Genomic DNA, 26,886 nt, shown 5'->3' on the forward strand with positions numbered 1-26,886 from the left:
CTCAAAGTAAATTATATCAAAAATTCAAGTTTTAATCTCAAATTCGCATTTACCCTACCCATTTTCTTGGACTATTTTCAGAGGCCCCTTGTTGGTGTGCCAGTCAGAAGAAATAAACATGCATGCATACATTATATAAACATACAAACGTACTTGTAGATTTTTTAAAAGCAAATTGGTATTTATACTAAATATTATATATGTTAATAGGAAATTTTGCAATTTTTTCATAATTTTACCTGACTGCGACGGAACGAGGGTAATGTTTCTCGAGCGAGTGTATTATGTTCTATGCGTGTGCGTGTGAGTTATAATTTAAGCTAAACTGTATTATATTAAATATATTCTCTTTCAGATTATTTATTATACGATTAGTAAAACTTGAAAAAAAGTCACATCTAATTGACTAACTAACTACTTTAATAATAATTGCAACACACATAGTTTGAATAACAACAATAAGAAGCAATTATTCTTACCCATTGTAAGCAGTCACGTAAAGTTGATATCTAGATCCGCAGAAGAGGTTCTCCAGTGTGTAAGTGTCAGTGTTGCTTGGAATCTGAAATGTCAAAATAGATCAGTGTATAGATTTCTAAAGTATAATTTAAAATTATAAAGTTACTCTCATCTTCACCAACAAACAAGACCGCAAAAAGACTTTAATTTAATTTTTATTAATTTCAAACTGTAATTGCTCGTGGCTACACATGCGTTCAATTCGGAGTAAAACTCCTCCCCCCACTCCCACTCCCTTGAATCATTCCATGTATTACCCCATCACGATTCGTTAGGTAATTTTAAAGATCAAAGCATACAGACGCACGGCGGAAAGCGACTTTGTTTCATACTTTGTATGTATGTATGATTTATACATAATCAATTCAAAAAACAAAAAAAAACATCAAATACCTGAACGGTTTCCCAATCTCCGAATTCCTGTTTATAATGGATGGTATAACCGGCAGCTGATTGGTCGGCGTCTACAGGCGGCTTCAGGCGGAGAGTCAGTGACGACACGGAGGACGACGCGATGCTCAGTTGTGGGGGGAAGGGGGGCGCTAGAAGTGCATTATAAATATTTTAAAATCATAACATAGATATGTCAGCTCACGCAGTATAGGGCTCTGTGGGCTGATTAGGTCTTCCATATTGGGCATTTTGGGTAACTTCGAGCAGCCAAAAAACGGAATTCCACACTTTTATTTAAACACACAGTACTCCGACAGATACATATATTTCCATATGACACATTAGAGAGAGGGTAAAAGTAATGTATAGTTGTAAAAAATATCTTAACATTTCCAGATAAACTTCGGAGATTATAATTGATATTATGATATGGTTGAAAACATTTATGTATCTTATAAATAGGCAATTCCTGCTCGTTTTTGTACGATTGTTTTGTTTACGAAGTATAATATATCAATAACTATATATGAAATAAAAGCTATAGATTAATTTAAAATTTCAAACTTTAATGTTCCACGACAATTTTAAAATCGTGTATTGTGTATTTAAAAATAAACCAAGACTTAATTAAAATAGTCGTGTTTTCAAAACAACACCCTGTATAACTCACCAAGTACGGAAAGCGTGTGTGTCACGGTGTCGGTGCCGAATTGGTTCTCAACGTGGCAAGAGTACTCGCCCGCGTCCTCGCGCGCTACACCGGCGATTTGCAGAGATCCTTCGGGCAGTTGGCGAACTCGTTCGGAGGCTTCTAGAGGGTGTCCTTTTACCTGTACGACAATTATATAAATAATTTAATATTTCTATAATGTTTTGGGAGTGATTAAAAATGTGATCTGGTGGTAATCGCACTCTAGTGGTATAAATTATGTAAATTACTACCATTATGTGTTTATTTAAACACAATTTCGATTACTAGATCAACATAATATTTTCTATTTATATTGAAGGAATGCACACACGTATTTAAACAAAACTATTGTATACTGTAGGATTTTATATAATCAAAATAAAGTAAGTGTAATCATATCACCTTCCACAAAATATTGGGTGGGGGAACTCCGACGGCGAGGCAGGGCAGTTTAACGTCTTCCTTGTATGTAGCGGTGAATGATTCGTCGAACGATGCAATCTTGGCGGGAACTATATAACATACATAATAATATTAATAGAGTTGAATACACCCATTAAACGCACTCTTTTTGTTTATAAGAATCATAAACAGATAAAATATTAACATATAGACATTGAAATTAGATAAATAGAGTAAGAAAGGAAAGACTTTCCAACATCAATGATTTTCTTTTTTTATAAAATTAAACTACTAACAAAACAAAACAACTTAATCATACTCGTAAAGATCCATAGACAACATTAAACCAATCATTCATTTATTCATTCATTTACCTTTGTCACTAGGGCTGCAAGATGCGGTGGCTGAGGGTTGTCCTTCTCCGATGTTGGTGGAAGCGGTCACCCAGAAGTCGTAACGTCCAGCCTTCAGTTCGGTCGCGGAGTAGCTCGTTTGAGAGGCGGGTACCTGTAGATTTTATGGGAGGAATTATTAAAATAATTTAAAAAATACATAAATGCTGCGTACTCTTCGTATATATCGTGTTGTTTTAAATGCAGATTCAATTATTATCTTAGAGATGATAATTCTTTCTTGATAATGAACGTAAAAACGTAAAACGTTTAATAAATTAGTTTACTCGTCATTCAATCTACCTCTATAATTAGGGTTTTTGACCGTTTGATGAGAAGCAAAAAAAATTGAATAAAATAGCCTTATAATCATCACATACCTTATTAGGATGGGGTTCAGCGTTCTGTGCCTGCGTGTAGACGTTATAGTGAGTGACGACACCATTGGGTTGCGCGGGAGGTCTCCAGGATACCAAGATCGAATCTGCTCCCATTACTAGGGCCTTCACTGCTCGAGGGGCTTCGGGAACTATGTAACGTAATAAATTTATTAATAACATATCATCCATTTATTATAGAAATAATACTGCTGTTTCAGTTTTCTTATTAAATAAATACTAGATATTAAAAGCAGGCCATTTTAGAAACCTAAATATCTTAAAAATTCAAGTTTTAATTCAATTGCAGTCCATTATGCATACAATTGGATGATCCCGTTCTTTCATTTCTTTCTTCTTATTAAATGTTCATAACTCACAAGTAAAACAATAAATAATTAATTAATAAGATGATCCTATTTACCGTCTTGTTCAGTCTGACAATGGATGGGGACCGATCTGACGCCATCACCGCCGTTGGTGGTCGCGAGCACTTCCATAGAGTAGTTCGTGAATTTCTTGAGGCCGTGGAGAATAGTTTCGCTGCTCGCCGTGATCTTTGTGTCTTTGGTTTTCTCGTCTATGGATTAAATATTATGTTAAATATGTTTGAATGATTCTTTGCCTTTTTTTATGGTGATAACTGGCTTTAATATCCTCCCAATTCTCCAATCCAATCCAATTAGTCGTATAGTATATAGTGATTTTATAATTTGTTTCCTTTCTTCGCCTTATTTTATAATAATTTATTTCATTTATTATATTTTATAATTATTATATTATTTATTTATATTTAGTTTAAATACCAATTTGCTTTTAAAATATCTATAAGTATGTTTGTATTGTTTATATAATGTATGCATGTATGTTTATTTCTTTTGACTGGCACTACAACAAGGGGCTACTGAAAATCAGCGCTGCGCTTTACGCGTAGCACACGCTGAGTAATTACCCTTTTTATCACCACACCGTTTAGTCATAAGTTCACTTTTTAATTTTAATTTTAATTTAACTGTGTGTAAAAAATGTGGTGGTGTTAAATAAACATTATTTCTTCCTTTCTTTCAATCCAATTTTATTCCGCCGTTTGTGCGTATTTTTTTGTTTAACTTGTGTTCCATCTATATTTTTATTTAAATTTTGTGTGCAATTAAGAATTATCTATCTGTAACTACAACCCTAATTATAGGATAAACATATTCTGGATTAATGAGAACTGTTTTAGCAAGTATTGGTATATCAAAATGTTCTTTCTGTGTAAGAGATTTAGAGAGTTCAAAGTTAAACTAATCTACTCACCATACCAAGTCTCGCTCGGGCCGTAGATAACCTTGTACGCCTTAATGAGTCCGTTAGCGGCCGCGAGAGGGGGGGAGACCCAGGACACGCGGATAGTTTGCGCAGTGAGAGTGGTGCAGAGCACGTCCTGTGGGGGGGCGGAAGGTGCGCCTTCAGCTGTGTACGCGCGGACCTCGTTCGACACTGGACCGGATCCCATCTTGTTGAACGCTTGCACTACGATCGAGTATTGGGTGTACGTTCTGGAATATGGGACAGCGATAAATGAATGTTTAAAATTTGTTTGGTAAATGATATGGACAACCATAATTTTTAATATGCAGGTAATTCACCTAGACTTTATAACATAAGTCAAGACTATAGTAATTTGTTGTAAAGCAAGAAACATGAAAATCTTTATAATGTAAGTATATGCAGTTTGTATTATTCATCCAGGTCAAGATTATTTTTGATAAATAATATGTTCTTAATTTCATTCGAAAATAAAAATATGATAAACTCACTTCAGATTAAGAATGTCGAGGTGGTGTTCCTTGCCGGATTCCTTGGAAATATCAACAGTTTCAAATACGAAAGACTTGTTGCTTGACGCCAGTTTGTAACCAACATAATATCTGCAATCAAAAAAATATATAAAAGTTATTAATAATGACCTATTCGAGTAGTACAAAATTAAAATTATTGTAAATTAATAGCTTACCCTTGGAGTTCGCCATTCCAGTCCTGAGGTGGAGGTGGTTTCCAGGTAACTCTGAGGGTGTGTTTATCAGCAGCATCGACCTTGACATCTTGTGGCATTCCAGTGGGGGCTTCTTCAGCGGTGATGATGGTAACAGTTTCAGATGGTTCAGAGGTTCCCAGTTCGTTTTCGGCGACGATGCGAATATGATAAGCGGTGGCTGGTCTAAGGCTGAACACTCCGGCTTCAGTGGCATCTCCCGGGACAAGTACTCTGTAAATTTAGTAAAGGATGTCATAAATAAAAAATATTTATTATAATATACACTTGGTTATCTCAAACTTCGTTTAAACAAAATTTTCCCTGGATCTATTGAATTTTTATCATTATTGTTGTGTTTTTTTATTATAAAAATGATCGATTAGATCATTTCATTCATCATTACTTAAAATTCAGCAATTATAAATAAACTTAAAAAAACTAATATTTCATTGATTAATATAATTTTAATTTTACCTGTCAATATCTTTTTCCCAGTTGCCTTTAGCGCGTTTATATTCAATGAGGAACTTCTTAATAGGCGAATTTCCATCGTAGGGAGCAGCCCATGAGAGTTGTACAGTTCTTCCAGATTTATCCAAAACCTTCAAACCGTATGGCGCTTCGGGAACCTCTGTAAGTAGGCGAATAAAGTTTTCGTTTCAATATTCAATTATATTATATATGCATAAATTCAAATTTTATATCAACAATTGGAAATTCACCTTGAATAATCATGTTGATGCTAGTATCATCGGATCCAAATGCATTTGTGGCTACGCAAGTAAACAGGGCGCTGTCGGATCGTTCGGTGCGTCTGATGCTTAAATCGGATACAACACCACCTGGTAAGATTTCTTCGCGAATCGTGTATCGTGGGTCGGATTTGGGTTCGAGACGTTTGTTGTTCATATTCCAGATAATACCAATTGGCTGAAAGATAGAACATAACATATTACAAAAATATGAATTTTGGCGCTAGAATATATTGAATCCTCGAATCTATCTCTATTTAAAGATCTATGTTCAATAATACCTTTTCACCCTTAGCTTGGCATTGCAAAACAGCAGGTTCACTTCGGCGAGCAGTTTGGTTGCGCATCTTAATCTCGAATTGGGGTGGAGCTGAAAAGGAGAAGAAATAAAAAAGTTTATTTTGCAAAGGAGACTGTAAATTACAATTATTTTTTCTTTAGAGAAATACGTACCTTGAACGCTAATAAGAATTACTGCAGATAATCCAGATCCAATTCCATTAACAGCTTCACAAAGATAGTAACCCTCATTTGTCTTTTGGATATTAGAAATAGTCAATGTGCCATCTTCAACTTTAACATTTGGGTTATTTGGTTTTAGGTCTTTGTAATCGCCTGGCGTATCACCTGTAATATATTTTATGATCTTTTTAATATTGTTAAGTAAATGTTTTTGTTATTAAATGTATATTTAATTTGTATTAATTACACTTCTATCGATTCAGGTACAAATTTAACAAGAGTTCGACTCACACTTGCAGTAATTTTTAATTCAGATATTCTTACCTTCAGCCCTCTTCCATGTGACCTGGGGCTTAGGGAAGCCATCAGCTTTACATTCAACCTTAGCATCAGAACCTTGGGCAAAGGCTTTGTCAGTGGGTTCCAAAATCCAACGTGGGGGAACTAAAATATTTTCCAGTTTTATTAAAACAAAAGCTCCGATGTCATTACTTTTAATTTTGGTAAAAACAAAGTTATTAATTTTTTTTTTCACAATTGATACTTGTTTGTTGAAATGCATGAATTATCTGAAGTATGTATTAAAAATGAGAGACAGTTTGTGCTATACACAACTAGTTCAGATCAACATTTTAAAGTACGTAAATTGGATTCAGTTCAGTAGCTTTTCCTTTTTTTATTAAATGGACTTTAAAAAATATAAAAAGATCGAGAACACATGGAACAATTTATTTCAGTAATAAATAACGTTTAATAGTATTATAAATATGTAAATATTTAGGTACAAAAGAAATTGCTCCCATGTTCTAAGAAAAAGCTGGAAAATTTTAAAGCAAGATTGTATCTTTGATCAGGTTTTTAAAATTAAATTTAGCTTTTATATTATTTGGTTTAGCAATTGATTCATAGAATTTAATAATGTCACGGATAAATATTACGTGTTACCTTGTAATAACGATATTAAAATTTTCCAGTCTATTGAATTAAAAGCCTCTATAGCAATAAATTATAAGAATTAAGTTAAACAAAAATAAATTTTGATAATTTATATAGACATTAATTAGCGATGACACGTATGAAAAGCTTATGCTTTAGAAGCTTTTAACTTTGGTAACTATCGGTCATTGTAATATTGCAAATTTATTTAAAGCTAATCTAACTACAAATCATAACATATAAAACAGGATTTATTAAAGAACCAAAATATACCAAGCGATAGCTGCAATATTTGATGAAATTATGTATTAGCAGGTATGTTAACATATATAATATTATATTTAATTCTATGTTCATTTCTATTTTCTTTCATCAAATATTATGTTAGAAAAGCAACATGAAGCGAAATCAAAATGCAAATAAAAAACAAATCTAAGATAGGATAGTAAGGAAGGGAGAGGATATGGTAAAAAATGCAGGAAGGAAGTGGAAGAGGGGTGATGTCGTCGATGATAGCCGCAGTCGGTTCCTACACAGTACAGTTCTATCTTAGAGGTTTTTCAGTCAACTATTTTATAGATGAATTCTATTCGCGTTTTTTATTGTGTTAGATATACATTTAAATGCACTAATTCGATTGTGAGAGACGATATAACTGCCAATAATCTTTGTCTAAAGCACACATTATGTAAACTATGCAAAGCGTCGGCCGTGCTAGGAGGTTTTACTGATACCACTGATAATACATGTGTTAAGTGTAAACATGTACCATGTACTTCTAACGAGGCGGAATAGTTGGAGGAGCCCGCAGCATTACGGGCAAGACATGTATACATGCCAGTATTTGACCACCCTGCTGGGTCAATCAGGAGAAGTGACGCCCTTTTTGCTATTTTAGTTGCTGTGACTTCGGCTAATTCTTTTAAGGGCTGCTCTTCAAAGTACCATTGGATATCAATTGGAAGATCACCTTCCGAAATTAGGCATGTCACTTGAGTGGCTTGGCCTGCATATAGCGGAGTTTCGAAGGAAAATGGAACTATTCGCGGTAAAACTGGAACCAACCACAGAAATGTGGATTAATGTATTTATTAGCAAGCTGTTAGCAATTTGAGATTATATTATGTAAAGTAGTGTATACGATTCAGGTATATATTGGTGCTGATTTGTGATGTTAGTTTCCTAAATATATATTTTCAGATTAATGATTTAATAGAATATATTCAAGGAATTTTGAAACGTGCCGTTAACGACGAGAGTCGCCGCATGTTCTGCGCGTCCGGCGGCGTTTTGCACAATGCAAGTGTAGTTTCCTTGATGGTTTGCGCTCACAGAATTTATTGTAAGCACAGATGCACGGCGACCCAAAGGCGTTGTCATGATGTCACGGTGCATATTCGAATCGATCGTTTCGCTGCTAAAGGTCCATGAGATGTCTAGTGGTAAGTCACCCTTGGTCGCGAGGCAGTTAACAATCACCGCGTCTCCAGGGTTGGATGGAATGTCTCCAAATGTGAACGGCACTATCAAGGGCGGTACTGGGAGAGCAAAAATTGACAATAAAGCGAAACAGGACAATATTAAAGAAGTACGAGAGAATACAAGCGAAATATACTAGTAATAATTGTCCGCACCCCTTACAACCAATTCACTTGTGTAAGAAACGACGCCTCCGGCGTTTTTTGCGGTACAATTATATACACCGGCATGCGTTGCAGCTATAGATTCTATTGTGAGGACGCTACTCCTTCGATCATTGTTGCTAAGTCTGATACCGGGTATGCCTCTAGTAGATTGATTATTAAGGGTCCATTCAATTTTAACAGGCTGATCACCATGAGTTATTATGCATTGTAATGCAAAATAATCTCCTAAGAAAGCCGGTTCCGGCCCAAAAGAAAAGGGTGCTATTTTTGGAGGAACTGAAACAAATTATTATTCTAGTTGATAAAATAAACTTTCTAATTTACTACCGGACGACTAACCATATACAACCAAGTCAGCTGAATAAGTAGTTCGACCAGCGCGATTTTCTCCAATGCATGTGTAAGAACCAGCATGCTTATCGTCCACTGACTCAATGATCAGTAAGCTACTTCGCTTCGAATTAGATATTAAATAATTATTATTTCTTTGCGATATGAGTTGACTATTAAACGTCCAAGTTATCGTTAATGGAAGGTCTCCGAAATTTACAGTACATGCTACCTGCAAATACTCTCCCACGTTTGCTGGTTTTTCACCGAATGAGAATGGCAATATATTAGGAGGTACTGAAAATATAATTTATAGTCAGTAATGGTGGTCAAAATAAGATGAACATAGAAAAGTATAAAAAATTAACTAAACCTATGATATGTCTAAGTACGCGGTAAAACTAAGCACCGTTAATTATTAATGATGAAGTATGTGAGTCAATTCCTGCTTCATTGTCGGCGACACAAGTATAATTCCCTGCGTGACTATGTGCTACTGAACCGATACTGAGAATTGCACTTCTTTCACCAATATTAAATACTGTAACTCCTGATCTAGGTTTGATTGGTTCACTATCGAAAAGCCAACGTAACTGTAGGGGGTGATCTCCTTCAATTACGGAACAAGCTGCTGTAACCACTTGGCCAGAATTCAGGGCGACTTCTCCGAATGAAAATGGTTGGACCACGGGAGGAACTAAATAGAAAGCAAGCTTATATTAGTTTCATTTACGTATTAATACCGATTACGTTGAGACCAACTGTGTGGTTTACGGTCCCGGCTTTGTTGCTTGCCGTGCAAGTGTAGTTCCCACTGTTTATGTCCGTTACTACTGGGATGTCTAGCACTGATACGCGTTCACTTAGTTTTGTTGTCTTAACACCCAATCTACGTGTTATGAATTGCCCTTGAAAACTCCAAGATATGGTAAGAGGAATATCGCCTTTAGGTACATGACAGTCGAGGTGGACAGATTCTCCTGCAAACACAGCTTCGTCCAACTCGAATGGTTTGATGTGAGGGACGACTGAGCAAAGAAAAATACACATAGTTAGATTTATATATAAGTATATATACATGCTTTTATATTTATTTGAAATACCCTTGACATGAAGAGAAGTGGAATATCTATCTTCTCCGGCTCTGTTTCTAGCTATACATGTATAATTGCCACTATGAGCTCCGGTGACAGATGCGATAGACAAAAACGAAGTCTGTTCTGCCATCTTCATTGTTTTTATTCCACTATGAGTCGACAAATCTTGACCTTCGAAGGTCCACGAAAGAGACATCGGACGATCTCCCTTGCTCGCGTGACATGTCATTTGAACAGATTCTCCATAGTAAATTGATTCTTCAATCTCGAATGGCATTATATGGGGTGGAACTAACATAAAATAAAAATAAAAATGAATACTACAAGTAAAACTAATAACGTGCATTTTTTAACGACGCCGTATATATCTAGTTCACGAAATTCTAATAACAGTTAAGACGCCGTAGTACCATGAATATTGACGACAGCGGAATGATGTGCACGGCCAGCTCTATTACTTGCTGTGCAAGTATAATTCCCACTATGTTGACCCATAGCTGTTGGAATGCTAAGAACAGATGCTTTCTCTCCCAATTTTGTAGTAGTTATGCCCATATTATTATGGTAGGGAATTTCAACTCCTTGAAAACTCCATGATATTTGTAAAGGCCTATCTCCTTTCGATACGTGGCATGTAAGATGTACGGATTCTCCGGCGAATATAGACTCTTCTACTTCAAACGGGTTTATGTATGGGACCACTTTAAGTAAGATACGAAAGTATTAATTATTGAAAAATTAAGGAATACGGATAGGAATAACTTAAAATAGTTTGTCGATTAAATTAAGCAAAGTTTGCCACTACACAAATCTGTATGTACCAATAACTTTAAGTGTGGTAGTATATGAAGTTCTGCCTGCACGATTTTTTGCAATACATGTATAGTTTCCACTGTGGGATCCCGTAACCGATGGCAGCACTAGGACGGATGTACGGTCACCGACCTTTGAAAAATTTCCTAGCTCTCGTGAAAGTAAATGTCCATTGAAATCCCACCGTATTTCCAGGGGCGTATCTCCCTTGGATATATGGCACATCATCTGAACGGATTCACCAGAAAATAAGGCTTGATCGACGTCGAATGGTAAAATGTTTGGTGTAACTGTACAAAAAATGAATATGAGCAATAAAAAGAAAAAAAAAATGGCAATTAAAAGTACTCAACAAGCTTACGTTGCTATAAGACATCAATAGAGAATTCGTGCTTATTCCCCATTGGCATCTTGTAGCACAGTACAGCTATAAAAATAAAATACGATGGTTGATGACATAAATGTAACTGACCATGAACGTTAAGGACAGTGGAGTGGTTAGTGGAGCCGGCACTATTGGTAGCTACGCAGGTGTAGTTGCCACTGTGGCTTGCGGTAGCCGCAACAATTGAAAGAAAGGAAGTTCGCGATGTCATTTTTGTTGTCATTATGCCGAGATGCGATGATGAATTTTCAAACCCATGAAAATGCCATTTGATGTCAAGGGGTAAATCGCCCTTTGAAACGTGACAGTTGAGTTGTACCGATTCGCCGGCAAATACTGATTCATCCGCTTCAAAGGGCACGATGTACGGTAATACTGTTAATTTAGAAAGCCGAAATTAATTTTTAGGCAAGCGTGCAGCGTGCTAAGTTTGTGAAGGGGTTCAGGAGATACCATGAACATTGACTGAGGTAGAGTGAAGAGCGAGGCCGGCGTGGTTAGCAGCGTGACACGAATATTCGCCACTGTGACCGGCCATAGCACTAATTATTGTGAGTAACGACGTTCGTTGACCAATCTTCGTTGTAGTTATGCCCTCGTGAGAAGACAATTCTTTTCCGTGAAAGCTCCAAGTAATAGTTAAAGGTGTATCGCCTTTGGAAACGTGGCAAGTTAATTGTACGGACTCTCCTGCAAAAACTGGCTCCTCGGCCTCAAACGGAACGATGTGTGGAGGAACTGGCAAACGAAATAAAAAATAAATAAAATTAGAACCAAAAATGATAAGTACGTATTTTATACCCTGAACGTGTAGTGCAGCAGTGTGATTCGCGTATGCAACGATATTTGAAGCAGTGCAGGAATAATTTCCGCTATGTTTTTCAGTAACAGATGGAATAACGAGGATTGAACTTCTTGCTCCTACTTTCGTTACCGTGACAGCATCATTTTTTTGTAAAGATTTTCCTCGAAAGGACCATGTAAAGTCTATAGGAGTATCACCTTTGGGAGTGTGACACATTACTTGTATACTTTCACCATAAAATACAGCTTCATCAAATTCAAAGGGAGATATTATCGGAGCCACTGTAAAGTGAAATAATAATCTAATGGAATTACTAAACATAACTCTATCGGAATTTTGGAGAAACAACAAAATACGAAAAGCAGACACGTGTTTACAATAAACGTATACCCTTGACATTGAGCGTTGCGTGATGGCTAGCCTTGGCAACTGTATTAGAGGCTGTGCATGTGTAATTGCCAGAATGTTTAGCTGTAACGGCACCTACAATGAGTACTGAGCCCCTGTCTCCAGCATTAATGATATTTATGCCTGTCAGTGAACTCACATCGCCTTCACTAAAAGTCCACTTGAAATTTAAAGGCGTATCTCCTTTTGGTACATGACACATAACTTGAACTCCTTCACCGAAAAAAACTGATTCATCGAATTCGAAAGGCGTAATAATAGGTGCCACTGAAATAAACGTGATGAAATTAAATGGACCTTAGATTATTACCATCATTTTCGTTTTTATAGCCCGCCAAAGTTACAGAGGAAGGAAGCTTAAAGGACAGGTAAAAAGGCATAAGAATCTATAGAACTACAAATTTAAACGATTTATACCATTAACAAAAAGTTGAGAAGTGTGGTTCAATACGCCTGCTTGGTTTTTCACAACGCAGGTGTAGTTTCCTTGGTTTTGGTGTGTAACTGACTCGATACTCAGTTGACTGGTCCGTTTTGTGTTCATTAAAGTAATTCCAATATCCCCAGATTTTACTTTTTTTCCATTAAAATACCATTCTATTGTTAATGGTTGATCGCCTTTGCTGACTGTACACGTGACTAATACCATTTCCTGAGCATTGAATGAATCTTCGCCGAATTCGAAGGGGATAATTTGTGGCGGGACTGTGGTAGGAATAAGGGTATGAAAAAATTAATAAGCACATAAAAAATATATGCAAAGTGTACCATTAACATAGAGTTCAGCCGTATGATTAGTGTTGCCCGCTTGGTTTTTGACCGAGCACGTGTAATTTCCCTGATTGTGGTGTGACACTGATTCTATTGTCAGTTGGCTAGTGCGTTTGGAATTTGTTAGTGATACGCCATTGGTCTCAGACCTGAGGGGAATCCCGTTGAAGTACCATCGTATACTTAAAGGTAAGTCGCCTTTGGTGACGGAGCAAATGACAACTACCATTTCTTGATCGTTGACAGGATCCGTTCCAAAATCGAATGGCATAATTTGAGGCGCAACTGTCATTCAAATATAGAACATGATTAAAAACGTGTAATTACTTGATATTGCTTGCTTCATAGACATTATTGTGTAGGAGAATTAAAGAAATGGATTTGTGTAAGGAATGTATGTGAACGGTATGTATAAACAAAATACATAGAATAATAAAGTACGAAAAAGCAATTAGATATTATATTCATTGGTATTGGTACCATTGACATTGAGGAGAGCACTGTGACTACTGCGACCGGCTTCGTTTTCAGCTATGCAAGTATAATTTCCGATGTGTTCATGTTGCACGTTCTCTATGCTTAATATAGATATTCTCTTTCCATTTCTATTTATTAAAACGCCGTTTCCCGAGTTAAGTTGTGCATTATTAAGCTGCCAGTGAATTTTAAGAGGTAAATCACCCTTTCCTACAGTACACGTAAGGGACACAGTATCGCCTGCGTTCAAAGTTTCTTCACCAAAATCGAATGGTGTTACCTGTGGTACAACTGTTACAGTAAAATGAATAAATATGTGGGACTATTTAAATACCATAGGATGTTGTATTTACATTTCTTATGATGTCATAGTTTTACGTTGTGGGATAGGGAAAGGGAGATTGATGCAATTTTAATTGCGAGAAAATAAGCAAACATTAATTATATCTACTTTGAAAAGTTACCATTGACGACTAAATCTGTGGAGTAATTCGCATGACCCGCTTGGTTTGTAGCGGAACAAGTGTACACTCCCGTATGTACAAACGACACTGCGTCTATTGAGAGACTGCTCGATTTATGACCTATTTTAGCCACTGTTACGCCTTGTACATTGCTCATTGATTTTCCATTCAAGTACCACGTAATATTAATTGGTGCATCGCCTTTTGTCACCATACATTGAAGTCCGACTGTATCTCCCGCGTTGGCAGGCTCGTCACCGAAGGTGAAGGGATGGATTTGGGGTAATACTGTTAAAGAACACTACATCACTAAGCACGCAAATTAAGTAAGAATCAGAAGTAATACTAAAAGATAGACCATTGACTTCTAGTGTTGCGCTATGGTTAACATGTCCGGCTAGATTTCCTACGTGACAGGCGTAAACTCCACGATGTGTTCCATTTACGGAGTCAATGTTGAGAATTGACATTTTCCGGCTCATGCTTCCTATAGCGATTCCCAAACTATTCGCGGATGATATTATCTTTCCATTTAAACTCCACGAAAAATTTGCAGGCAGATCACCCTTGTTCATAACGCATTGGACAGAAGCGGTATCGCCTGCGTTTGCCGGTTCATCGCCGAAATCGAAGGGCATGATTTGAGGGGGGACTGTATAGTGAAAAAAGCACTAATATAAGAAAAAACACAAATAAAAGTACAGAAGCGAACCGTTAACACTAAGGAGAGTTGTATGATTAGTTTGGCCTGCTGTATTCCTTATTTCACAAGTGTACGACCCGCGATGCACCGCGTTGACAGCCTCAATATTTAATATTGATGTTTTCTTGCTAATTGTTGTAAGGATGACGCCGAGAGTATTGTGCGAATCAATAATTTCTCCATTGAAACGCCATTTGAATGTAACGGGCAGATCCCCTTTGCTCATTACACACGACACAGATGCCGTTTCGCCCTCATTAAGCACTTCCTCTCCAAATTCGAACGGTGTTATTTGCGGGGGTACTAAGATAAAGAAGCTAATTGAATATAGGAGTTGGGATTTTTTTGGAATAAAGGATAGAAAACAAAAAACTTTGTAAGAAGTTATTTGAGTCGGTACCATTGACTTCAAGAACAGCGCTATGGTTAACTGAGCCAGCTGCGTTTGTTGCCACACAGGAAAAAGTGCCCCTATGGCTTCCATTCACGGAATCGATGTTCAATATGGAAGTTTTTTTGTTGATATTGGTTAAAACTATTCCCATATCATTGTGTCGGGATACGATTTGTCCATTAAATATCCAGGAGATATTGAGAGGTTGGTCACCCTTACTCACAGCGCAAGAGATGGATGCCATGTCTCCAGCGTTTGCTGGTTCGTCGCCAAATTCAAAAGGCAGTATTTGTGGGGGAACTGAACAAATAGTTAATTTAATTTCATAAGAGTATATGTTGTGTGGTACAGGGGTAGCTTTGGCGGGTATAAATATTTATAATTCACCCTAGTAACATATCACACCCTATAATAGGCATTAAATGTAAATAACCTGAAAAAAATTGCATTAATTCTTATTTCTATAATTGAAGTAATGTTATAATGAACAAAATATTAAATATATCAAAAACATGTTTGATAGTGTTGACATAAATAAATACAGTATTATGTAAACTTAGGTAGCGATATATAACATTACTTTTCTCGAAGAATGCTGAGATATGATTTTAATTCATAAAAAACTGTTATTACTTATAAAAATGACTTCTTTTACTTCATACAAGTGTATGTATTTCCAAAAAATAATCTCAGTTTAATCGCTTACTTTTATAACTGGGATTCGAACCCAGTTCCAATCTGTAACTTACCACATTGCCATTTAGATGATATTTTTTAAAATAAATTTTATTAAAATTCTGTTTCAAGTAAGCAATGAATTCTTCATTTCATATATTCGAATAATACAAAAACACATGAGAATTGTTATGAACATGAAAGTTTTTGAAATTTTAAGTGTGTATTGCATTGACTTTTTTAACTTAAAAGTATAAATAACGTTATTTAAATTTATTTTGTTACATTTTACTCCTATTTTACGATATTAATATATATTTTTTTACTATTTACTTACAGCTTTAAATATGAGTTTAATAAAATCATTATTCTCGAGCAGTGGCAAACAGAATAACTATTTATATCAATACACGCTTAAATTTTGTACAGATTATTTGAGAAAATTTTTCTAAGCAACGACAATAATTTAAACATACTCTTGAGCTTAAAATGTGATCATATTATATTGTGAATAAATTACTATTTCATAGAAAATAACAAATATTGAAAAATGATTGTCGTCACATGTTATCCTCTCTCAGAGGAAAAATCTCTATTTTTTATTCAGATCAGATTAGGTCTTCAATGTACCTAGTCTAAATTTATTGTAAATATAAATGCGATCAATATAAGAATATTATTTTGTGAACCTACAAAAATGGAAACTTCCAGAATATTTTAAAAGATATTTTGAAAACATTCCAAAATTTTAAGCGATTATATATTAATAATATGCAATTAAATATTTTATTTGTGATAATAAATAGAAAGTTAAGAAACTGGTTTATTCGTAGATGCTCATATATTGTATCATGGTATTTTATGCTTTATCCTTTTTTTTTCGACATACATTTCAGTATATAAATAATAAATTCTCTTATTATTATATACGCCTTTACTATACTGAAAATTACAATTTAAGTATGATATTACTTTGATCGCATTATATTACCAAATTATGTATGTGTGAAATAATATAAACAATTTTTTTATCATCTTTGATTGATATTATAAAATTCATTTGAATATGACTGACTGCTAGCTGCATATATTTTGCCTATACGTTCTGTGTGTAAAATACTCTTATAAAAGTACTTAGAAATAACCGTTATTTACCCCCCATTTATAAAAAAAAATGTATACAAAATTGACACTAAAATTGTTTATACTATCCACTCACTTGGAGGTACATGCGTTCATGTATCCGCAATGAAATAGTCACAAAAATATATGAATATAATATAGGAACGTACCCATAACTTGCAGTTCGAGTTGTCCTCGGGCGCTGTAGCCCTGCGAGTTCTTGGCGACGCACGTGTACGTGGCCTGGTCGCTCATTCGCTCCACGTTCTCGATCACCAGCGTGCCGTTGGGGAACACCTTCTGTTTGCGGTTGATCGGTAGCACGCTGGAATTTCACGTTTCGTATATTAATAAAAATAATATATAGTGTGCTTATAACAAATACTTACTTAATTGTCAACCATGGTATATACGAATACTAATTTTGAAATGACTAATATTACAGTGTAAGAGATTTATCAAAATAATTGACTTAGTGATGGTTGCAAATCCTCACCAGACAATAAGACTTAATTATGTACTTAATCGTGTGTTTATTGATACTAATATATCCTCCTAACAATCTCTAGACCCAACAACTGTAATGAAACACGATTACATTGAATGTACACTTATTTTTTTTATATAATCTGTTGTTGCATATAATCTGTTTATATATCCTCCTAACAATCTCTAGACCCAACAACTGTAATGAAACACGATTACATTGAATGTACACTTATTTTTTTTATATAATCTGTTGTTCTGTGTGTGTTGAAAAAAATGTTTTTTTACTTTCTATATGGTACTTACCGTCCATCACGTTCCCACACAATAGAGTCAATAGGGTATCCGGCCACAGGGCAGTGCGCGATGAGGGTGTCTCCAGCGACGACGGGGCGTTTCTTCATCGGTCGCACGTAGGGAAGGCCGTACACGTTAACGCGGGCCGAGTGGGATGCGCTGCCGACCTGAAAATGGGATAATTTGGATTTCAATTGTTGAGCAATACGAAATTAATATGGAATTAATATCGGCCCATGCATGTTTCTACAGTAACATAAATATGGAATATAAATGACGTCAATTACACTTTTTACAAATAACTTTCCATTGAAAAAAATTTAAAATCAGCATTTTATTAAACTAGCGGGTAGTCAATAAATCCTTCAAATAGTAAATAATAGAGTATGTGTGTATATATGTATGTCTGGCATCGAAACAAGTAACGTTACCTTGCTAGACGCGATGCAAGAGTACAATCCACCGTCATTAGTGTGCACAGAGGAGATATTCAAATGGGATTCCACGTTTCCGTCGGCGGTGACAAATTGTCCGATTTGCAGTCTCTCCCCGCTGTTGAGCTTGTCGCCGTCGAGTTGCCAGGCGATGTCGGGGGTGGGGTTGCCAGATGCAACGCACTTGAGGCGTAGAGATGGTCCAGAGCGGAGGGTCTGTTCGGAGAAGCTGTGGCGGATTTGGGGTGGTTCGACTGAAATTATTTTTTTTTTTGTTGAGTATCTAATCGTATTTCTGCTGTACAATGTAATAATTGTTTTTTTTTGTTTATAATTCGAATAACGACTGTGGATGTTATAGATTTAAAACCTAACTACATTACGGGTTTACGTTATCCTAGTTTTTCGTTGCGACTCACAGAAAGTCTAGTTAGAATATACAAGGATGAAACAGATAATTACAAAAACCTGTTCTGTAACGCATAAAAGGAAACGGGTCTACATATATTTTCATATTAAAGAAAGTATTTCATTTTAAATGTGTCTTAGAGTCGATTTTTCAATTCATCCAATAAAGTATAACACAGATGTGAAAGTTTTACTGTAAAATATAAAAAGACGGGCAATTCAAATATTTTTGATCGGGTTGTTTGGTATGAAGTATATGAGATGAATAAATTTTAAGTAAATTTTGAAAAATCAGCTCTCGTTGAATTAAATTTGAATATTGTGGAGCTTGAATAAAATAAGTTAGTATTAATGTATATCGTCCATTAATATACACAATAAATCAAAAGGTTTATTTAAATTAAAGTTATTGTAATAATAACAGTAAAATACTTAAAACAACTTACATCGTCCTCCGAGCTTCAATTCGGCACTGGCTCCTGCACTTTCTTGGTCGTTTCTGATAAAGCATTGGTACATTCCCTTGTCTTCTTTCTTGACTGACTCGATTCTGAAATTTTATACATAAGGAGATATTAAAATATATTACAAATACTATATTGACAATCTAATATCGTATTGTAGTGTATTGATTTATATATTACTGTATTGATTTTCTTTTTCTTGAAACATATTTATGCCTTATAATGCACTCAAAAACTTACAACGTTATACAATAGACAAGTTAATTTAATAGGAGTGAAGTATAACCTGATACTTTAAGAATCACCCGCGTAAGTCCGTATCCCGTAGGAATATCGGGATAAAAAGTTGCCTATATGTTATTCCAGTTGTCCAGCTGTTTACGTACCAAATTTCATTGCAATCGATTCATTAGTTTTTGCGTGAAAGAGCAACAAACACACACACACATCCTTACAAACTTTCGCATTTATAATATTAGTAGGAAGTACTACCTTAGAGTGGGGTCGTGGTGTTTCATGTCCTTGCCGTCCTTCAGCCATGTGATAGTTTTGACGGGATTTCCTTCGTATCGGCATGTGAAAACTGCGGGACGTCCAAAGTCAACGGTTTGTGTGGCCGGTTCAACTGTTGCTTTCAGCGGTGCGGTCACGGTAAGCACGGTTTCCACTGATTCACCTGAAATGCATGTTACACATATTTAATATTAAGATGAACATGAAACAAATAAATTCACAAATAAGATATTTGTTATAGCTCATTTTAAAATTAGCAAAAATGTTGTACCTAATATGTAATTTATACCATATAAATGATGTTATTCAAGCAGTAAACATCAAATTATATTTTGATAAATTCAATTCTTTTAAGTTATTTTAATTGTTTGACCATACGTATACCATTATCATAGTTAATTATACTAATAACAATTAACATACCTCCGACAGAGTTATTTACGACGCACAAGTATTTTCCTGAGTCCTCAACCTTAGCTTCTTTGATAATCAGGGTTCCAGAAACTTGTTTTACTCTGTCATTAAGAACAACTGGTTGCTTTCTAGCCGTGCCATCGATAAACTTGTACCACCTGGAACAAAAGAGAAAGCGTTCAGGGCAATTGAAGTGCGCTAACTAAGTTTCCGACTTAGACGAGATATATAAATAAAAAACATAGACGGACCCCTACACGTGAATCAGCTTTAAATCAAAGAACAACGGAAAGCTTCGGATGAATTTACAAATGGGATTAAGCTTGTAGCTTTCTGAAGGACATGTGACGACGCAAAATTGTATAAACAGCCATGAGATTTCAAACAAAATTAGAGACACAAATCCGTTTCTAATCTAGCCATGTGTTACGGGAAGCACAAAGTAAAGATTAAAGCGTTTGAATGAAAGCAAGAACACCCTGTGACTTACCAGGAGGTGTCTACGCCGCTCAATCGTTACTTTGGCTGGGGAGGGTAAATAGGCGCGCGGCCGGCCGCGGTTCATCACGCCTTCATGTCACGAGGGCGACCTCCAGACTGCAATAACAACGGACATCAATACATTGGTGGTGATACTACGTGATAGATGAATGCGTGAATGCCGACGGCCGGCCGATCGTACAACTATACCTCGTGGCGGGTGCCGGGTACGCTTGCACCTCGCACAGGAGCGCGAGGCCCTCCCTACCCCGCCCCACTTGCCGATTGAGCCCGTCTCCGGTCACTTTCGGCCGAGTCCTACCGGTCGGTTCTGCAATGGAAACCTACTGTAACCGTCTCTACCTAAACTCACCTAAACAGGGGGGCGGGGAAAGCGGCCACTTGACATTTTAAATACGCTACATCGTTTTGGGCCACGAGAAATACTTCCCAACCTTCGAAGTTTTGAGCGGAATCTTTTCGAGGCGCTATTTTATTAGTAGGTTCTGGAATTATTGAATAGTTTTAGAATATAAAACGGAAACCTAAATATTTTTGTTTTGCATTTGGACAGGGCGTGGTAAAAGGTTTAACTGCGATGCACCGCGTTACATTATTTGTAAGTGAATATTTTCACTTACCGGAAAATAGGAGGAGGGTACCCGGCTACTTCACAAGTTAAATAAACAGAGCTCGCTAATGGCGCTATAAAAATTTCACCACCTTCAAATTTCCGGCTTTTGTCACCTCTGGGAGCAATTTTATTTGTTGGTTCTGTAATTTTTTAATCATGATAAATAAATGGCAACGCACCTTGACACCGGTACAGGATAGCCTTGCGCCGGACATAAGAGCGCTAACGCAGATTTTTGAGAAAAATGAACCGCTGCCTTTGGTGTTGCGGTTATACTTGGTATAGCACTCGCAATCGGCTCTGGTGGAATATATTTTGTAATATTGAGAAATAAAATATAAATAAGTGCCTTGAACTTGCCTGAAAATTGGGACGGGATACGCTTGTGCTTGACACAACAATGCGAAACTTTGATCGACGACTCTTATGAAAGTACTACTGCGAGAGTCCGTTGAAAAAGTGGGAGCTTTGGAGCCGACTGGTTCTGTATAAAAATTACTTTTATATTGGTATAAAAAAAATATTTAACTTGCCTGAACATTGGGGCAGGGTAACTTTGAGCCTGACATAGAAGACCAAAGCTTTGACCGACACGCTTTCTAAATATGCTTCCCATTGATTCAGATGAAAAAGTCGGGGACTTAGCACCAACGGGCTCTACAAAATGTTTGTAACTAAATTTATTGTATCAAAAGTATGTTTTTCAACTTGCCTGAAGATTGGAACAGGGAAAGCTTGAGCTTGGCATAGGAGAGCGAAACTTTGACTTTCGTGCCTTTTCAAAGATGAAAGTGCTGATTCAGTTGAAAATGATGGAGCTTTTGAACCGACGGGCTCTGTTTGTATAAAACGTTTTTTAAACATATATTACTTAGCGTCACGTTTTAAATTATTGAGCTTTATTTAATATTATGCTTTTGTGACATATTTATTTATGTATACTATTGTTTTTATGTTATAGTTCGTACATTAAAAAATATATATTTTGTTGACTTGCCTGAAAATTGGTAAAGGAAATGCTTGGGCTTGGCACGTCATTGCAAAGTTTTGGTCCTTATATCGCGTCACCGCTGACGAGGTTAAATCATTTGGAAAGGTCGGTGGCTTGGAACCCACTGGTTCTGTACAAGCAAGATATCACTTTTAATCTATCAACTTACCTAAATATTGGTATAGGTGAAGCCTGAGCCTGACAGAGTAATGCAAAGCTATGTCCCGTTTCTTTTATAAATATACTGCCTTTTGAGTCGGTGGAAAATGACGGAGCTTTGGCCCCCACTGGTTCTACAAGTATTATTAAGTTGAGTGACAAATGACTATGTTAAAACCTACCTGAACATTGGTTGAGGGTACCCTTGTGCTTGGCAAAGCATGGAGCCGCCAGAAGTAGCTTCAATATTATAATTATAGGACGATGCAGAAGTAGGGAATGATGGCGCTCTGGCAGATACGGGTTCTGGATTAAACAAATTTTCTATATTATAAGAACTCACTTGAATATAGGAGGGGGGTGAGCTTGAGCTTGGCACAAAAGTACAATCGCTTGTTCAGCTACTTTTGTAAGAGTAGTGCTTTTAAATTCCATTGAAAACGACGGCGCTTTGGATCCAATAGGTTCTGTGACGAAGAAAATGAATTTGACTTAAATATTCTCTCACCTGAATAATGGGACTGGATACGCTTGGGCTTGGCATAATAGAGCAAAGTCTTGGCCTGTTTTACGTGTTATTCCAGAAAATTGGACATCATTAGAGAATGTGGGGGATTTAAATCCAATAGGTTCTACAAATAAAATAATGATAGTTATTCACCTGAATACTGGTACGGGATAGCCTTGCGCTGGGCACAAAATGTTTAGGCTCTGACCGACCGTCCTTACATACCAAGAAAATTTATTATCAGTAGAGAAGGTCGGTGACTTTGATCCAATGGGTTCTAAAATTTGATATAACAGTCAAGAGAGTATATATACTTCTAATGAGAAGAATGATGTACCTGAATACAGGAATAGGATATCCCTGAGCCCGACATAATAATGCAAAGGTCTGTCCAATAGCTCTATTAAGAAACCATGCGAATTTATCATCACTTGAAAACGCCGGCGGCTTCGTACTTATAGGTTCTGAAATATTATCGATCTTTTAATACCTTACCTAAAAAGTGGAACGGGGAACCCTTGTGCTGGACATAATAGAGCGAAGTCCTGACTTTCAGTCATTTCATACCAGGCTAATTTTGAACCACTTGAGAATGAAGGGCTTTTCGAGCCGATTGGTTCTAAAATAGCAAATTATTGCTTAAGGATACTATATTACTGATGTGAAATTCGAAAAAAAAATTAACTGTTTTGATTTAAGGATTATACAAGTATAACCTGCCAAAACGTTGTATGAAAAACCATGAAGTTTCCGAGTTTTCTATTTGGCTGGTAAGTATATAATCACACTCGTTAGTCGTATATTAAACAAAATATATATTTTATTCAAGAGAATGGAGGAGATAATATTTTTCAAAAAATCATGTCATGCTCATCAAATGCTTACCTAAATACTGGAACCGGATAAGCTTGCGCCAAGCAAAATAATGTGATGCTCGAACCCATCGCAAATTCCAGGAACTCTATCGTTTTTATAGGGACTTTTGGTGGAGCGGAGTTTATAGGTTCTAAAAATTTACCAAGACAATAATAATTGTTACCTGGCCAGGGGAACGGGAAATGCCTGCGCAGGACATAACAATGTCACACTAGCATTAATATATGCACCAAAACCTCTAACATTATCCAGTGTAGGAAACTTTGGAGGTACTCTTCCTACGGGTTCTAGACAAGAATAAAATTTAAGCGTAAACATAGTAAATTTAATGTTTGGTATATATATTTTACCTGAATATTGGGACGGGAAAGGCTTGCGCCATACAAAGCAATGTACTAGTTTGATTTGCTGTGGTTTCCGTTATATCAATCACTTTTGTAGCTACTTTTGGAGCCGCACTGCCCATAGGTTCTATGAAAAAATAAGGTAAATATAAGTATACCTGAAAGTCGGGGCAGGAAACGCCTGAGCGGGACACAATATCGTGACGTTGTCATTTTCCTTAGCATCGAAGGCACGACTTTTGTCAGTAGTCGTAAATTTAGGTGAAACGCGACCGACTGGCTCTAAGAATAAATTACATAACTTAATACATGTAAGTAATGACAATTATTTTACCTGAATAATGGGACTGGAAACGCCTGGGCGGGGCATATGAATGTCAGACTTGCATTGAGCGTAGCACTAAAACTTCTTGAACTGTCCACGGAAGGGAATTTAGGTGGAACACGCCCAACCGGCTCTAAGGACATAACATAAAATAAGGTAAAATATACCTGAACAACGGAGTAGGAAATGCTTGGGCTGGGCAGAGTAACGTCACGCATGTGTTTGATGAAAATGTGAAACTTCGTCCGGTTTCCATCGATGGAAACTTCGGTGATACTTTCCCCATTGGTTCTGTTAATGAAAACTATTCAAAATAGACGTAGGCATCAATTGAATGTATCTTACCTAAACATTGGGGCAGGAAACGCTTGCGCCGGGCATAGTACCGCTAGACTTTGATTACTATCGAAATTGAATAGGCGACTTTTCTCTAAACTTGGAAATTTTGGGGATACTTTTCCCATTGGTTCTGAAGCAAAAAGTTGAGAAGGATGTTGATTTTTTTACATAAAACAATTGTGCATTTAATGGCTTTCAATACAATGTTTTGCGGAAAAAAAATTAAACATTATTTCACTAACTGGCTACCTGAATACTGGTACAGGGAACGCTTGTGCAGGACATTGCAATGCAAAAGACTCATTTTTCTTGACGCCGATCATAGTCCCCATCACCACAGATGCAAATTTAGGCGGCACTCTTCCAACGGGTTCTAAAGAGAGCAATAACAACAGAAATAAATAATATTTACCTGAATAATGGGGTAGGAAACGCTTGTGCAGGACATTGTAAAGCGTATGATTCATTTTTCTTAACTTCAAACATAGTTCCGGTTAGAACGGTCGCGAATTTAGGAGGTACACGACCAACTGGTTCTAAAATATTACAAAAAATAACAGTACCAGTACTTTTTATATTACCTGAACACGGGGACAGGGAATGCTTGTGCTGGGCACTGCAATGAAAATGACGCATCCATTGTGGCTACGAACATCGCGCCCACTTGACTTGAAGAGAACTTGGGTTGCACACGCCCTATAGGCTCTGAAGAACAATGCAATAAGGCAAAATTGAAAGAAACCTTACCGGTACATGGGTGCAGGAAATGCCTGTGCTGGGCATAATACTGCGAGACTCGTAAGTTCTTTGAACTGGAAACCACTGGTGGTCTGCGCACTAGCAAACTTCGGGGGCACGCGTCCCACCGGTTCTGCGCATGTTGGGAGAAGGCGTTACCAGGACAAGACCCAAACGGATAGACACATTGGAACTTATAAACATCCTTATATCCCCTACACTCTCTAAAAGTTTTGGCTCGCATTTTTTCGAAATCAAAATTATAACGTATAAAAGGCTCGGCAGGGTACCCTATCCCAACATTCAGGCAAGGCAAGACATGGCTTTTCTATTCGAATGGAATGTGTATAATATTTACATTACCATGAGATTTGCGTTTTTTATTTAAAAAAGGTTGTTATTTAGACTTAAGTGACCATTTGAAATCTACTTTAAATATTAAAAATTATAAACATTTCATTCCATATGGATTAATAAGTTTTTAATTTTAATAGATTATTTTGAACACTTATTTTTTATGGTATGTTATTGATCCATTAATATAAAATGTATTAAAAAACAATTTTTTTATTATAAAATACATGTTCAAAATATCCCGTTAAAAAGGAACAGTTAAAATGTAAAATCCTTCTAAAAATGACATTAGCAACTTTTTCTGTAGCAGTAATTAAAAACATAACTTGGAATTTGAACGTCATTCTTAGAAGTTCATTACTACACCATTAATTCAATGAAATATGTTTTACTTATTAATATAATGAAAAATAAAAAGAACAAAATGAAGTATGAATTAATGGCGTATTGATTGCAAAAAATAATAATAACTTACCAGTGATAACAAGACGTCCCTTGGTAGCAGATAAACGAGTTTCTCCAGTAAGCCTATGTTTTGTTCTACATTGGTATGACTTGTAACCATCCTCAGGTCCAACATCACGAATATGCAATTCACCAGATGGTAGGACTAAGTATTTTCCCTCTGAAATAGTTATATTCATGAAAAAATTTGCTTGATTTTCTGAATTTGCATAATTAAATTCATTAATTTCATTTCCAACGTAACTTAAGGTTACGATTTACTTATAAATTTCATTGCATGCAGGAAGGAGGAAAATAGGAAAGGAAGGCCGTGAGGCCTATGGAGCCAAAGGAACCCGCCATAGGAACAGTACCCTACGCATTTTTTTTTATCGTTAATTGAATTTAATCCATCAGGAAAAGACAACAAATCTCAAACTTAGTACCATTCAAATTTTGTTCGCTATCAAGCTTGATCTCATCAATTTCATCTCCTTCGCTTATGATCCACGAGATGACAGTAACATACTCCGACACAAAACTAGGTATGTGACATTTTAAAATAGCTGAATTTCCTCGTAATACATATTCCTCCATTAAATTAACGGCATATGCTTGGGAAACAACTGAAACCAAAACAAAAC

At 36.3% G+C, this 26,886-nt stretch overlaps 1 protein-coding gene across 31 annotated transcripts in view; it reads right to left on the bottom strand.

The window, feature by feature from the left end:
- LOC119834173 (Down syndrome cell adhesion molecule-like protein Dscam2) overlaps positions 1 to 26,886 on the bottom strand; it is a 57,088-nt gene that overhangs the window by 12,554 nt on the left and 17,648 nt on the right. For 17 of the 31 annotated variants that reach the window (XM_038358456.1, XM_038358455.1, XM_038358449.1 and 14 more), the window contains exons 6-29: positions 26,274 to 26,423; positions 25,288 to 25,411; positions 20,060 to 20,208; positions 19,616 to 19,799; positions 19,106 to 19,209; positions 18,249 to 18,505; positions 17,827 to 17,984; positions 17,205 to 17,359; positions 8,189 to 8,482; positions 6,333 to 6,452; positions 6,000 to 6,173; positions 5,828 to 5,916; positions 5,517 to 5,724; positions 5,269 to 5,425; positions 4,774 to 5,025; positions 4,577 to 4,687; positions 4,074 to 4,315; positions 3,199 to 3,354; positions 2,778 to 2,926; positions 2,380 to 2,512; positions 2,006 to 2,115; positions 1,583 to 1,742; positions 913 to 1,061; positions 480 to 562 (exon numbers count right to left, since the gene is read on the bottom strand). In XM_038358456.1, the coding sequence (XP_038214384.1) occupies positions 480 to 562; positions 913 to 1,061; positions 1,583 to 1,742; positions 2,006 to 2,115; positions 2,380 to 2,512; positions 2,778 to 2,926; positions 3,199 to 3,354; positions 4,074 to 4,315; positions 4,577 to 4,687; positions 4,774 to 5,025; positions 5,269 to 5,425; positions 5,517 to 5,724; positions 5,828 to 5,916; positions 6,000 to 6,173; positions 6,333 to 6,452; positions 8,189 to 8,482; positions 17,205 to 17,359; positions 17,827 to 17,984; positions 18,249 to 18,505; positions 19,106 to 19,209; positions 19,616 to 19,799; positions 20,060 to 20,208; positions 25,288 to 25,411; positions 26,274 to 26,423 (3,868 nt within the window). Of the gene's footprint in view, positions 1 to 479; positions 563 to 912; positions 1,062 to 1,582; positions 1,743 to 2,005; positions 2,116 to 2,379; positions 2,513 to 2,777; positions 2,927 to 3,198; positions 3,355 to 4,073; positions 4,316 to 4,576; positions 4,688 to 4,773; positions 5,026 to 5,268; positions 5,426 to 5,516; positions 5,725 to 5,827; positions 5,917 to 5,999; positions 6,174 to 6,332; positions 6,453 to 8,188; positions 8,483 to 11,668; positions 11,954 to 13,679; positions 13,968 to 14,140; positions 14,429 to 14,705; positions 14,793 to 17,204; positions 17,360 to 17,826; positions 17,985 to 18,248; positions 18,506 to 19,105; positions 19,210 to 19,615; positions 19,800 to 20,059; positions 20,209 to 21,343; positions 21,465 to 24,376; positions 24,501 to 24,955; positions 25,080 to 25,287; positions 25,412 to 26,273; positions 26,424 to 26,688; positions 26,869 to 26,886 lie in introns of all 31 variants that reach the window. The other 14 variants (XM_038358460.1, XM_038358480.1, XM_038358473.1 and 11 more) reach the window with 9 other exon arrangements.

The sequence above is a fragment of the Zerene cesonia genome, chromosome 19, assembly GCF_012273895.1.
Source record: "Zerene cesonia ecotype Mississippi chromosome 19, Zerene_cesonia_1.1, whole genome shotgun sequence".
Lineage (NCBI taxonomy): Eukaryota > Metazoa > Arthropoda > Insecta > Lepidoptera > Pieridae > Zerene > Zerene cesonia.